Source organism: Triplophysa dalaica, chromosome 20 (genome assembly GCF_015846415.1).
Source record: "Triplophysa dalaica isolate WHDGS20190420 chromosome 20, ASM1584641v1, whole genome shotgun sequence".
Lineage (NCBI taxonomy): Eukaryota > Metazoa > Chordata > Actinopteri > Cypriniformes > Nemacheilidae > Triplophysa > Triplophysa dalaica.
Genome location: NC_079561.1, coordinates 2,132,131 through 2,147,530, shown reverse-complemented (window position 1 = coordinate 2,147,530; position 15,400 = coordinate 2,132,131). Strand labels below are relative to the sequence as shown.

The window sequence follows — 15,400 nt, the reverse complement described above, 5'->3', positions numbered from 1 at the left end:
TCAGTGGTCCTAGTGTTATTATGACAAGAGTAAAAATGTAAGTTTAAAGTACAATGTTTTGCAACAACAAACCTTACACAAGTGCTTTTACAACAGTGTGGAAATACGCGAGAAATAACAAATAATTTAAACAAAAAACAATTTGGGCATGGTGCGCTGCAACCCAAGTTATTTTACACCGTTATTGTAAAAGATTTTTGATGAGGCAACATGGCGACCAGTGTTGAGTGTAACTAGTTACTAAGTAATTAGTTACTGTAATTTAATTACTTTTCCCTTGAAAAAGTAAAGTAAGGGATTACTCATATGTTTTCTGTAATTTAATTAGTTACTTTTGATGTAATTAAACTAAATACTTTGTGAAATATATGCGTGTGCAATTGACATCAAAATTCAAAGTCTTACTTTAAAATATGTGCTTTAATGTATAATTCTCACATTTGTAATACTTTGGTCAGTTAATAATATTATTTATTTGAATGAATTAAATAAGCCGTTTAATGTCTATCCTTGAATCACTTAACTAATCAAGGTTGATGTAGGATATAGAAAGTAATTAGTAATGAGTAACTTAATACTTTTTGGACAAATTAATTTGGACAGTAATCTAATTACACTATTGAAAATGTAATGAGTAACTAGTAATTAATTACTTTTCAGAGTAACTTACCCAACACTGATGGCGACCCCAACACTTTTGGAGATTTGTCACATCCTACCGTTGGTTTTCATGTATTTTTTACTTTTCTCTAATTTCATTTATTGTGAGTTGTATGTATTTATGCAAATCATGCAAATTTATGTTCTTATATTACCTTTAATATAGCTTATATTGTACTAATCTTTTGGAAAAAAGCAAATATCCCGTGATTTTTATAATGTCCTTAACATATTGTGGCAAACAAAGTGGCAACATATGTACAATCATGATGTGACATGAGCAGAGAACAACAATAAAATAAAATATTAAGAATAATATTCAAATAAAGTATAGAATATTCTAAATAGTGCACATCCTTCATCACACAAATCTCATAAAAGCAAATCTAATTATTACACTATTGCACTAAGAACAGAAAACACAAACTAAAACCTGACCTTTCTGGCCTTCCTTGATGCAAAATCATCACTAATGTCATCATACGAAATTTGCCCCCTATTAAGTGATTGATACTGATGATAGCAAGGCCAGTGAGCTGTTCCTGAGACATGGCTGAGCTCAGGTACGACTTGATCAACTTCATTTTGAAAAGCTTCTCTCTGCTTGAGCCACAGTGACTGTCAGAGTAAGTGCAATCCTGAGAACAGTCCAAAAGTTGGGGTAGATCTCCGATAGATCCTTATCTTTCATAAAAGTGATAAGTTCAAGGAGGCTGATGGTTTTTGATGGCTGACCAGTGGCAGAGGATGCTACAAAATATTTTAGAAATGCCCCTGAAATTGCAATTGAATTGAAATTGACATCAAAAGACTGTAGGCTACAGTATAACTCTTATGAATTGCAAATTTAAATAAACATGCCCTTACATGCCAAATGTCTGTCATGACTCATTAGACGCTATAATAATCTAATCTAAGGGAGGAACAATTAGCTCCTTGGTTACTGCCTCGAATTATATTCTTTCTCATTCAACAGAGTTATAGCAAATGTTCAAATGACCGGATTATTGTTGTATAAACTTAGCAAGCATCATAGCAAGAAGGCTAACAAACGTAAGAGTTAACGTTACCACCAATTAACATTAGGCCTTCATTGATGATATGGATAACGTTACCGTAATCATACAGAGAGAACGTAGTTGCATACCTTTATCTTTTGCTCTTTTCTTCTCTTCTCCTTTTCTTTTTTTTCCTATATTGGGCACCTGACGGGTTTTACATTTTTCTCTCCATCGCTGTCACTGTGTTTATCTGGCACTCGACTATCAACAGATTTCACATCACCTCCAACCAAGGCCGTAACCAGGGTTTGAAAATTAGTGAGGTCCAAAGTAAGGTGTTAAGAATTGTGCTATAATAACACCCACAAATGCACTCCTAAACTTCAAAATAGACAGACATGTTGATGATTGCGAAAGTTTTTTTATTCAAAATAATGTTTTACATTTCACAGACGTGTGTGTGTGTGTGTGTGTGTATATATATATATGTGTGCCATCTGAAAATTTCTTCTAGAGTGGTCATTTTTATCAAGCTCGTATATTTAAGTTCAGTCATTTATATATATATATATAAGTAGATAGATAGATAGATACACTGTATGAATATGAGGTACCGTATAAGTAACCTTAGATAAGGTAGCAGTTCCAAAATAGTTTTTGTTAATAGTTGGTATGTGTGACGAGACCACAGTCATTTAGAAATACATTACAAAAACACAGTGAAAATAAAGTAGCATTTTGAGGGTTAAGGTCTGTTACCATGGTAAATTTGCGCGCAACGAGCACAGTAGCCTATGACTGACAGGACTGGAAAGTTCGTTTTTTTTTAGGTGAGGGAATTTTTATTTTATAACAAGTTATAAAAACGTTAGAATAATGACACCGATATAAAACTTGACAACATCTCATTTGACCGTAAATACTGAATGAGGAAAAAGCGTTTTTGATAGTCAACCGCTTTCACGCACGTCTGTCAAAATAAAAGTCTAGCGTCAGATAAAAACAGAATTACGTTTGTTGTTTCTTTGAATGCACACTCCGCAACCCACTCAAAACGTTTTTGCGACCCACCAGTTGAAAACACTGCTTTAATTTATGTTTTTTGATGACTTAAGGTTAACTAAAGAGCATGAGACGTCATCCTGCTGGTCAGTAACGTTATTTGGCAATGGCATAGCCTATTTCATTCTGTAACAAACATATTTGTATTATGCTATTGTTTTTGTTGGTGTTAATCATTTCTTTCAGATATTAACGATGATCACTGCGTTTGTCTTACCAATGGTGGTATCTTCCTGTCAGCAATTAAGTTACAGTTTGTCTGTAAGCTTTTTTTTTATTAATGTGCAATGTTGCCAGATATTGCTATGAAAAACAAGCAATTTCAAAAAGAAAGAAAAAGATATCCGAAATAAGTTCAAAGCTTGTGTTTTGTGAATAAGATTAATATATCACTAACACTAACGTTCAACTTTACACTTTATAAACGTCCCAAGACTCCCAAAGTGTCACAATAAATTGGAAAAACGAGTAAAAAAACACGTATAATAGGTGCATCTGGCAACAAATGGAGGCATACCCGCGCTCTCACTCAACGCGCTCTCAAGCCCCGTTCACTGCGCTAGCTTCTCGCAGCAACATGATGAATTGCAAACACTCATATGATATGGGGTGGTTTAAATGGCAAAATAATCATTCAGAGAGCTTGACATTTTATTTTTGAATATAAAAAAATGACCGAGGTCCGGACACTAACCCTAACCCTAAGTCCGGTTCAAGCAGGGGCGGCAATTTGCCATTTCCCCACACAGACAGTTATATTATAGTTAATAGAAACCCGCTTTGCGGCGCAGATTAATTTTCTTTTTCAAGTGCTTGTGCCCCCCCCACAGGTCGTGAAAAATTGCCGCCCCGGGCGGCTGCCCGGTTCGCCCGTGCCTAAAACCGCCACTGCCTGCAAGTCTGCTGGTGTTTTAAACTGAAAACGGATTTTCTCAATGTTTGTACGGATCTAGCCTACTAAAAGTTTTGCTTGTTCATACACTTTAGTGTCAGTGCTACTATGACAACATGGAAGAACTGATTTTTTATGCCATTGAAAATGTGTATAAAGTACAGAAAAAAGTATACTAAATACAAGAGCTTATCTCAAGCCGTATTTTGTTTTTCGGTAACACTTTCCTTGAGGTATGTATGTTTACTGCATTATAGTTTTAAAGCACTGTAATGCACCTTTTGATGCATTTTAATGTCTAATAAATAATTGTTATTACAGTTAATACATTATAAAGCTTAGCAATTCATTGTTACACTACACGTTTTAAATTGGTTATAATACTTTACAACAACATATAATGCATTACATCACACATTATAAGAATTTTAATGCATTATACATACATGCTTCAAGGAAAGTGTTACATGTTTTTCATGCAGATGACAGTTATTATAAAACCGATATTGATACAAGATTGGAAGTTGGAAAAAGAAAAAGTTTATAATTTATGTTGGTCATGCCATTATACGGAACATGTTTGGAAATATATTAGCTCATTTATTAATGAGAATTTTGAGGGTGGTTTCGCAATAACTTTTAAGGAAATTATCGTGGGATATTATGACTCTTTACTTGAACAATATTTGTTTTATTGTGAACTTAATTTTCTATCTTTGTAAATTTTACATAATGTAAATTTTGGAATAATAAGCATTTTTTTCCGGTCTTTCGAAAAGATCTTAAGTTATAGACTACCTTGACATTATTTCACATTCTTTAAATTAGAAAGCCATTAAGAAAAAAATCCGTTTTTAAACACTTTAATGTATATGCTGTTACTTATGTATCATTCAATGTCATACCCTTATGTTTACTTTGTTTTAATTTATTTATCACTTTGAAGCGTTCCCACAGCTCTCATACATTACTTATTCTTCCTATACTGTGAAAAAATGTCAGATAAAAATTGTCGAGACACCCACAGTGTAACAAGTCATTGTTCAAAACACGAAATTGTTTTCAGAACTAAACTCTACACAAACTGAGCAATAGCCTATACGGTTACAAAAAAAGTTTAAATCGGACATCAACCAAACATAAGCTTAAGAGTTGTAGGTAGGGTGACCACCTGCTAATAAGCCCAAGGGGGGACAAGGGGTATGTTTCTGAGGGACAATGTAGGACACTGCCTGGCGCGGCGTGCCCCCACCCCCCGGACAGACTCACTGATAGTGGTTTACCCATTTCTAGCACATACCACCTTACATGGTATATTAATAATGCCCTATTCCCCTAAACATGTGTAATTGCCGATGTATGCTCATGAATAGACCAGCCAATGTATATATTTTTTAAATAAAGATTCACAATATTTTGAACATTCAATGAATTGACAAATGCACCTCCACTTACGATTTACTTTAGCTATTTAATTTCCCCAGTCTTTCTTTTACCCACACCTTCTCTTTTTAATTAATGGCTCAGACCAGTGGCGTTGCTAGGCCCCTTTTAGGGGAGCTAAAGCCTCCCTAAGTTCTAGCTCAGCCCCCCTAAAATATTGTGTGTAATGTAATCTGTACAAGAATTCCAGATCGCTTTATAGCCTCCTTTAAAACTCTTATTATGAAAACGGCGTTAGGCTGCGTTATTTAGCGCATTCTTCAGTTCACACAGTAGCACATTGGAGTTAACGTCATTATCAGAGTAACTTTACAAGGTGTGTTCATTAACATGACATCTGCATTTTTGCCATTCTTTGTTATAAATGCATCTTAATATGATGTGGAAGCGATACAAGACCCTTTCCCATCCACTGTTTAAAAGTTTTATGTGCGTTAACCCCTCGTTAACTATTTGTTAACTTTACCTCAAGCCAAATAAAAGCACCAAACACCAATGACGGCATACCTCGACGATAAAGATGATATTGTAGCGCACAGAAAGTGTCATTAATGATGATGTGCTATAGTTATAGAGAGTTGACGGTAGTTTTGACAGCTCCAGAAAGAGGACGGGCAGATAAGAGTTACTGTAGATCAGCTGGTGCGGCAGTGTTACTCACTGTTCTGAGTTCAGAGGAAATAAAAGTGTACAGAAGCTCGTTTTATCAGACGCTTCAGTATTTTTATCATTCATTGAAAACATATTGTGGAGGTAATAGATGAACACACAGTCATGCAGAGAGTGACAGCGCTAGTGCTCATCAGAATGAATGGCAGGGAAACATATTAAGTTATTCTTAATAAATAATGATTCAGCAGTTGATTGTGACATTTTATTTTATGGATTTGTGACTGTCGTTGTCACTTTGAAATATAAATGTTGCAGATTTATCGATTAATGTGATATTCATTTGAATAACAATAACTTGTATTTATTCTTTTCTGCATATTCTTTATTTATTTGAGTAATGTATACAATATGTGGTGATTAGAGTGTGGCTCTCTCTATATATATCCTCATTGGAGGCTGAGCCCCCCTAATATTGAAAACCTAGAATCGCCCGTGGCTCAGTGGGCGCGCTGTCATGACAACAACATCGGAACAACCTAGTCAGCAGTTCAACTGATGTGTGGGTGTGGCAACAGTAGCGTGCTGAACTGTCAAGTAATGTTCGTTTGGCTGCCTGGGGCTAGAGGATATAGAGAGACCAACTTTTTTTTGAGCAAGCATTGATTATGCGTGACACGGTCTCAATTTGCGGGACGCATGAATTGGGCCTCAAACGCTTTGCGCGCACGCGCTACGCGGGACGGGTGGTCACCCTAGTTGAAGGCTAATATGCGTGGAAACTGTGTACTTATCATTTTTAAAGCACAGGAGAGCTTCCTGTAATTGTATTTTTATATTGTGAGCGCATCACATTAAAGTGTGAATTATGACTCATTACTACCTGTGTATGCTGAATAAAACAAACATTTACAGAATTTCTAATGGTTTCCATTAAAATTCCGTCATGCAACATTTAACCAATATTACCATATTTCTTTACAATTAATGCCTGTGACTCATGAAATATAATGTTTTGAATACTTTTCCGTAATCTTTATCTAAATTAATAATAAATTATTCGTTTTTATACTTAAAATATTATTTAAACAAATAAGTTAAATCAATCAGTTCAAAAGTAACAACTTTATTTTCTAACGAATAAGAAAAAATGTGTACAAATATTTTAAGTTATTATTTATTAACTTCCTATGATCTACTAGGAGAGCTGTGGGGACGCGTGAAGGTCTGCGCATCTTCTGGCTCTGTCTAGCTGATAGTAAAACTGCCACCTGCCAGTTGTTCTCACCGTATTCTGAGCGCTTTAAAATGCAAAAACTCCACACAAAAAGTTGTTCATGCACAAGAAGACATTCATACGAATAAACGCAGAATACAAAAATATTAAATTTGTATTTATGAGAGCTCTGGAAATGCTTGAAATCCAGCGCCTTTTCTTGCTCTGTTTAGCTGTGAATTGGCGAGTCACGTGACCTGCCGCTGGCTATCCAGCCACTCCTTGCGTTTACGCAAATGAAATTAAGTTTTTCGAGTTTGGACGAGGGATATAAATGTTAACCCAGCATTCCTATTCCAATAATCATGAATATTGGAATCTCATCTATACATATTTGGAGGTGTCTTACAGTTTTGAATTACAATGTGAGTTTTATAGTATCTTCTGTTTGTCTTTGAAAACCTATATGACTTAATAGCATAAATATCACTTTAGGAGATAATCATGAATGAAGTATCCTAATGTAGTTTTATACTATTTTATTTGAAGGTTTATTGTCTAATAACGTTTTTCAGCGTTTCTTTTTCCACCTTGTAGGATAACCCTGGCAGCCTTTTTGTTTTGTCCTCCATGGTTTTGTCTGTCCTAATATCAGCTATAATTGCTCACGAATGCAGACTTTTTATTCTTGGATCATTCCTTGTTGTTTAATGTCTCCCTCTCAGTTTTAAAGTTAGAACCTGGTTCTTGATATTCTCGGTGCTACATGCTTGTAAAATTCAAATTTTGTTTATTCAAGGGCATAATATTTACTTCATTTTTGAGGGTTATAAATATTTTCTTTCCCCTGAGAATTCACATTTATGTGCCATTACAATACATAAAAAGAATGCAAGTGTGGGGTTTATCTTTGGAGTACACTAAAAGCATCAGTTTGTAAAATTTTCATCACATTTCCAACATTAAAATCGCTTTGCTTAAAAAAAAAATGCACTTTTGATCTGCATAACTGAAAGGAGCTGGACATCACTGTTTTCTCCAGAAGCTCCTTATCACATAAATATCACATGCCATGTAAATAAAGACTTTGACTTAACAAAGCTGCTGGACTGATGGAGCAAAATATGATAAATTTCATACATTTTGGGAAAAGACCGGATTTGTGGCCCACAGCTGACATTTTTTGGCCGAATGTTATTCAAAACAGGCACCAACATGGCCATGTGCAGTTGCCATTGCTGAATGAGCTGCAGCTTGCCAAGGGCCACATGTATGTGATAAATGAAATGAAATAAATAATTGCATAATTAGTATGGTTGCAAAATTGTGTGGGTATTCAATGGTGCACTTTCCAAGGGAATTTAATTAATGGGAATAAAATAGAAAGGGTATTGTCGTTTACGAAGAGGCAAACTTATAATTTTAAAATTTAACACATGAGTTGAAGGCACACAGAAGAACAATGTTGATTTAGCACATAGTCTCACACATAAACATGTCTTTGCATTCTTTTCTCAGCAGGATTCTGTGTCACTGCATGGAGGACATTCAAACTCATTATAATAACTATGATAGGGACGATAGATAATTTCAACATGAGTTTTAACAGGATGATGTGACTCGAAGGAGATGTGGTCGTACGAGGGTGCCAGCTGTTTGAATTTGCAGTCGTTAGGGATAAGTAGACCGGTTCCTCCACCCCTCCCAAATATGCGTGGGGTGTGGGAGAAAGTGTAGTTATTACAGAGGGCAGCCGGTGTGGCAGTTTGCTCTGGCTTGATCCAGGATCCAGATTCAAGAATGTTAAGCAATAGCTGTGATGAAATCTGCTTTGTTTACAGCAGATTGGCAGTTCCATAAACCATTGGGAAATGTAATTGAGGTAGTTGTGGATGCTGAAAGAGTACGCAGATTATTAGCATTGCATGGCCTTCTAGGTGATGCCGGTGATTTACCAGTTGTAATGACAGTAGGGATTTGAAAACACATAGTCAAAGATGAGAATAAACAATATACAAGACAATTGTGTAGTTACAAATTCTGTCCTGATCACATACTGTACTGTATGCATTTCCTCCCTTGCACAAGAGAGTAATGTCATGTTTTGTGTCTATATGTACATTTCTCACATGTTATGTACAAATAGAACTAGCTACCTTAGTATACTGTAAAGTAGTTATGTTAAACATATGTACAGTCTCCTTATACTCTTCAAAATGTTTTGATGATCTATAATGGTGCAATGTTCATAGTACTATTTTGCCATTTTTTTAATATAAATTTGCTATTTTTTTGATGTAGTCCCCTGCCACATGTTTATATGAAAATAACATAGATTCTGGATGTGCTTTACTCCAATTTTTCAGTTTTAAAAACGTTCCGTTTTGTTGGATAACAGGGAGAACAAAATGACAAATAGTCAAATTAAATCACTTTTTATTAATCACTATAAGCGCTTTTGATTTGATAAAAGTCAACTTGTGCATCTCGTCCAGCTAGACAACCTGTTAGAAAGGTGGAGCTGTTAAACATCTCTTTTTGTTCCCGTCTTGTTTCCATTAGTGTGGCTGGCTTAAACTTAATACCATTATAATAGATACATCTACAGGCATAATTACATTAATTAGTGATTGTTCTGTACGCGCTTAGTTTTATCTCACCTTACAGTAGACATATGCAGTGAGGGATTACAAGCAAAACACAACGGGAGATTCCCCATATTCAAATATGACAGTCTCATAGAACCTTTAACATGATATAACACCGAAATAAACGGATTTTGGTTACTCGAGCTTTCCCATTTTCACAACAGTCATTAAAGGGTTCATGTGTCAATCAGGGCAGGTTGATTTTAGCTTTATTGAGGCATGACCCCAAGAATGAAATCCTAGAGCCACCCCTAATGCACATGTGAAACACCACAACATATCACACAATTTCGCACTATAGTAAAGAGATTATATGTGACCCTGGACACCAAAACCAGTCTTAAGTAGCACGGGAACGTTTTTAGTTATAGCCAAAAATACATTGTTGGGGTAAAAATTACAGATTTTTCTTCTTTCCAAAAATCATTAGGATATTAAGTCAGTTGTGGTCTAGTGGTTAGAGAGTTGTACTCGTACCCAGAAGGTCGCTGGTTCAATTCTCAGTGCAACCGGGAAATGATTGAGGTGCCCTTGAGCAAGGCACCTTACCCCGGTTTGCTCTGCAATGATAGCTGCCCACTGCACCCTACTTGTAAGTCGCTTTGGATAAAAGCGTCTGCCAAATGAATAAATGTAAAAATGTAAATGTTAGGTAAAGATCATGTTTCATGACTTTTTGTGAGTGGATGACCTGCTACAATGCCTCAGATTAACAACTTCAAAGGCGAATTTCTCAATATTTTGCTTTTTTTGCACCGTCAGATACCAACTTTGTAAACAGTTGTTGATCAGCCAGATAGTGTCATATCCTAGCAGACCATATATCAATAGAAAGCTTATTTCTTCAGCTTTCAGTTGTTGTCAAAATCTCAATTTCGAAAAATTGACCCTTAAGACTGGTTTTGCCGTCCAAGGACACATAAAATAAATAATGTTTTGGGTCTGTAGATTTGATAGACTTAACTTAAGGAAAGTTTAGTGTCATCTTAATAGTTATCAGAAATCAATGAGGAGGATAAAGGTCCAATTAAGTGGCATCTAGCGGTGAGATTGTAAAATGGCAACGGATGGTTGACTCCAACCCTTCCTTTCGAAGCACTACGGTGGCTGACACAGAACTAAGATGTCGTCACATTTTTTGCTTCTTTGCAGAAGAAGATAACATATTTACAAAACACTCTCTGTAGAGCAGTTGTCCGTTTAATGCTACTGTAAAAACAACATGGTGAATTCCATGTCAAAAGACCTGCGGTGTACGTAGATAGAAACAGCTGATGCTTAGGTATTAAAAACATAACTCTTCATTATGTAAGGTCTTTATATACATCTGAAGACATAGTTATGTATATTAAGGCTTATTGCATTTCTGTTGATAGATTCTCCAAAAAAGAACACATGATTGGACCTATACTGGGTGAAAAATTACCCCATCATTTACTCACCCTTGCCTTTCTAGGTATATGTTTTAAGTAATTTACAGGGTCATTTTCATTTTTAGGTGATGTATTCCTTCATGCTTTACAGTAGGAATTACTGTAGCACTTCTAGCATTGTACAGGTTTTCTTATACTTGCAAAGGACTTCACATTCCTGAGATTTGTAAAACGGTTTGTTTGTAGGCTTGGCTGCAGGAGGTTTTTGAAGTTTTGTAACATTAACCGCTTACAGGAACTGAAAAAATTAAAAAAATGAGTTACACCCATTTCAAACCCCTTTAACGGTAGGTTATCAGTTTGCCTTTAGAAATCAAAATCTGGTCTCAGGTTTGGCTGTATAAATAAGGACAGTTTAGAACAGCGCTCATCATCAGAAAGCTTCATTCATCTGTTTATCTGTCTGCACATTCAACATGCTGAAAAGAGAGCTGAGCATTCTCACCTGTAAGTCTAATGATTTAAAACGGAAAATGTATTAATTTATTTTTTAAATGTGGTTCAGCTTTAAATCTCAAAGTTTATTGTAAGTTTAAGTTTATTGATAATAATTGATTAATTGATAATCTTGCTGCAAATATTTATTTTTCAGTGTTGGTGCTACTATGTCTTCATGGTAAGAACAATAGTTCACATTTTTTATTTAAATTAATGTAATGTAAATGTAACTTTGTAGTATGAATGTGTATAAATGTCTGTTTCTCTGTAGACGTCAAAGCAGAAAACCTCATCACCTGTGAGGGAGAAACTGCCAGTCTCACCTGTGGTTAGTTCTCCATGTTTACTTGCTGTCATATGCTTTAAAGAATTCTCAAGACTATATCCATCGAATATTAATGATTAATACATTCATTTAATCACTAGCAAAGGGAAACATTAATTTGCTTTCTGCCAATTATGGCCGTACAAACGCAACAACCTGCTCTACCGGAAAACCACCTAGACAACTTTTGAATGTTCAGTGCACCCAGAGCACATCCCTAAGTGTGCTGACCATTCTGTAAGAACACTAAACATCATTTAAGAGCTAATGCCAATATTACATCATTATGATATTCTTTGCATATACTTTGGATTTTCTCTCACAGATGTGACGGACAGCAGAGTTGTTCCATTGTTGTGGGGGATGCAGCTTTCACTGACCCATGTCCTAGAACTTACAAATACCTGAATGTGTCCTACGAGTGCATCTTACCAACGACACCCCCACCACCAACAAGTGAGTTACATCACCTGCATCTTATTAAACGTATAAAAAATAATGTTAAATATTACACGCATATCTTATTTTTAGATGAAATGTCATCATTTCGAGGTGCCTGTGCAAAGGAAAGGAACCAGAGTTTAATGTCAACATATGCATGTGGAGCCAGGAAGACGTTTCACAGCCGAATTTTAATATCATGATCTTTGGCATAAAAGAAAAATCGATAATTTTGACCCATACAATGGATTTTTGCCTTTTACTAAAAATGTTCTCGTGCTACTCAAGAGTTGTTTTATGATCCAGGGTCACATAAGAGGCCTTTAGATGCACTTTTATAAATAGAGGTGCTTTACGATGCCACAGAAGAGACTTTTTTCTTTAATTGTTTCCATAAAGAACCTTTAACCTCCAAAGATCCTTTCTGAGAATACCTTTGACTGGTTCTTTGTGGATCCAAAAATGGTTCTTCTATTGCATCGCTGATGAACCTTTTAAACACCTTTATTTTCAAGAGTGTTATTTCAGTATAAAAGCCATCCTGAGGTGCCTGTGTTCATGTGCACAATCCACCCGTGCTGAACATCATGACCTGGTAGATCAAACGCCCATGGTTCAGCTCTCATGATCCAAAGCCACACTTTTTCAGCTTCACATACAAATTTTGTGGTAGTTTCATGTAAAACAAAACTTGTATTCCTTTAAGAGTTTTGAATATTGGAATTGTGCTTCAAGAAGTGTCATGTAAAGGCATTTAGTCACTTGCAGTGAATGTAAATGCAGTGAATGTAACAATGCATTAATCGTCCTAACAATCTTTTCATCCCATCTCAAGGTACAACTAATTCAGTCACATGTGAATCAGCCACTGCCAGTCTCAGCTGTGGTGAGTTCTTTATGTTTTTCTTTAAAACGTTGCATGGTTTTTCATTAAAACCATTTTAGCACAGTTAGAAAAAAGATTAAAAGTGTAAACATATGCATTGATACTCTAACAAGTATGTTATTATTTAAATCTTTTAATAAAAAATGAACATGTTTAAATTGAGCAAAAACGAGAATGTCACTATTTTTCACTAGCAAAGGGAAGCATTAAGGTGCTTTCTGCCAATTATGGGCGAACGAACCAAACAACCTGCTCTACTGGAAAACCAGCTAACGTGCTCACAAATGATCAGTGCACTCAGGCGACTTCTCAAAGTGTGGTGTTCAGTCGGTAAGAACAGGGACATTTAAGGGTCATTGAAGTATATTTCATTTTTTAAATGCTTTAATTCTGTGTCAATAGATGTGATGGAAAAAAGGACTGTTCCATTCCTGCGACTAGCAACGTTTTCGGTGATCCGTGTGTTGGGACTTACAAATATCTGAATGTGTCCTACGTCTGTGCCGAAGGAAGTTAGTAACTATTATTACAGCTTTCCTGTAGCTCAGTGGTAAGAGCATTGCGTTAACAACGGGTTTGATCCTAGGGGATTGCAAATACCTATATAAAATGTATAGGACAAAGCAATGTAAGTCGCTGTGGATAAAAGCGTCTGCCAAAAGCCTAAATGTAAATGTTATGATAATCAAATGTCTTGGTTAATGTTGTTGTTTGTCTATAACTATATGTTTTCCTTTTCTCCGTTATAATCCAGAAACTGAAAATATCTGTCAAAATGTGAGCAAACACATTAGCTGTGGTAAGATTCATTTTTTTTCTCTTTGCATTCTATTTATTGCTTTTTGCATAAAAAAGGGACACATTTATAACAACTTAAATGTGGCATAGCAGTAGCTGTACCCATCAGTGACCTATCAGGGGGATTCAATATGTCTAAAGTGTTGATGTGTCGTTATAGATGGACGTCGCAAACTTAACATTCACTTTGCTAACTATGGGAGGAGAGATACGGTGCCCTGCCATACGCTGGATCCTAGAGCCATGGCCACCACGTGCATCTCCTCTGAGACCTCGAACCTGAAAGAACAGTAATACAATACACACATACACAAGAAAGCTGTTGCAATACTATTCCAGTATTATTTATATTTAAAACTTTTGGACAGGAATGAATTACTGTAATATAGCAACTTTTTTTATTTCTTTAGGTGTAACGGAAAGAGACGTTGTTTCCTACAGGCTTTAAATTCTAATTTCTTTGATCGGTGCCCTCACATCCATAAATATTTGGAGGTGTCTTATAGTTGTGATTTACCAAGTGAGTATTTTTATTGTCTTCTATCAACCTGATGGAAATGATTTAATGCCATAGATATCACTTCATGCTGTGACATACATCAAAAAATATAATTATTCTTAATGTACTTTTATATCAAATATTGTATAGAGTATAATACATTGAGTCTAATACAATTGTCTTCTATCTTTCCACAATGTAGGATAAACCCAGAAATGTAAACATCTGCACATCTTCTGTAACCTTTAATGGAGCAGGAAAGAAATCTTCTGTTTAATTTTTTCATCTGATTTTCTTCATGATATTCATAGACTCTTGCAACTGAATAAAATATATGCCCGTTTCACAGACAAGGCTAACCTAGTCCCAGACTAAAATAAATAGTTGATAAATATGTAAGTGTTGTCTCAAGATATATACCAGTAACGGTTTTAGACCGTAAGATTTAAATATCCTAATTTAATTAAGGCATGGCTTAAGCTAAACCTTCTCTGTGAAACCTGACCTTAAAATGTTGAAGGCAAATTTTCACTAATTAGTTTCACCCATTTACATAGAAATGTTTGATTAAGTAAAACTATAATATCTAAATATTATACGATTTAAGGAAACTGCATGAAATGTCTATTTTTGTCTGTTATGGTCCTAAGGTTTTTCTGTCCTGAAATAATCAGCTATATCATCTATTCAATAAATTGCTTTTAATTGAAAATACTCTATTCTTGGTCTGTTCCATTTGTGTTTGTATATTTATGTGAACTTCTGACAACGTTTCTCACCCAAAACAATTTGCAGAAAATGAACTGGAGAAAAAAAACGGGTCAAAACAACAACAAAACACTATCTGCGTTTTTAAAAAAGAAACATCGCAAATAAACCCTGAACAAGTTCATATTTAGTTTTAAGCAACACAAAACTAATGTTTTCAAATGTTTGAAAAGGAAAAAATACATACTTTATGAAATAACCTAGATTTTTTATTGCTGACTTTCACTCTTAAGTTTGCTTTTGTTGGAATTCAACAAACACTGCAATATATGATTGCAATG

The 15,400-nt window shown here is 35.3% G+C and overlaps 1 protein-coding gene across 1 annotated transcript; it reads left to right on the top strand.

Moving 5' to 3' along the window:
- Positions 1-11,380: 11,380 nt before the first annotated feature.
- Positions 11,381-14,999, top strand: LOC130409525 (L-rhamnose-binding lectin CSL3-like). The gene is made up of 11 exons (XM_056733549.1): positions 11,381-11,411; positions 11,674-11,730; positions 11,829-11,964; positions 12,053-12,183; positions 13,004-13,054; positions 13,249-13,384; positions 13,457-13,566; positions 13,809-13,853; positions 14,013-14,142; positions 14,263-14,372; positions 14,554-14,999. The coding sequence occupies exons 1-11, from the start codon at positions 11,381-11,383 to the stop codon at positions 14,556-14,558; spliced, it is 942 nt and encodes a 313-aa protein (XP_056589527.1). The 3' UTR covers positions 14,559-14,999.
- Positions 15,000-15,400: the final 401 nt, after the last annotated feature.

What these genes read in the sequence shown, in the direction of transcription:
- LOC130409525 (XM_056733549.1), top strand. Translation starts at nt 11,381, where the DNA reads ATGCTGAAAAGAGAGCTGAGCATTCTCACCT. An exon ending in CTAAGTGTGCTGACCATTCT is followed by an intron (nt 11,965 to 12,052) that starts GTAAGAACACTA and finishes TTTCTCTCACAG; the next exon opens with ATGTGACGGACAGCAGAGTT. An exon ending in GAGCAAACACATTAGCTGTG is followed by an intron (nt 13,854 to 14,012) that starts GTAAGATTCATT and finishes GTGTCGTTATAG; the next exon opens with ATGGACGTCGCAAACTTAAC.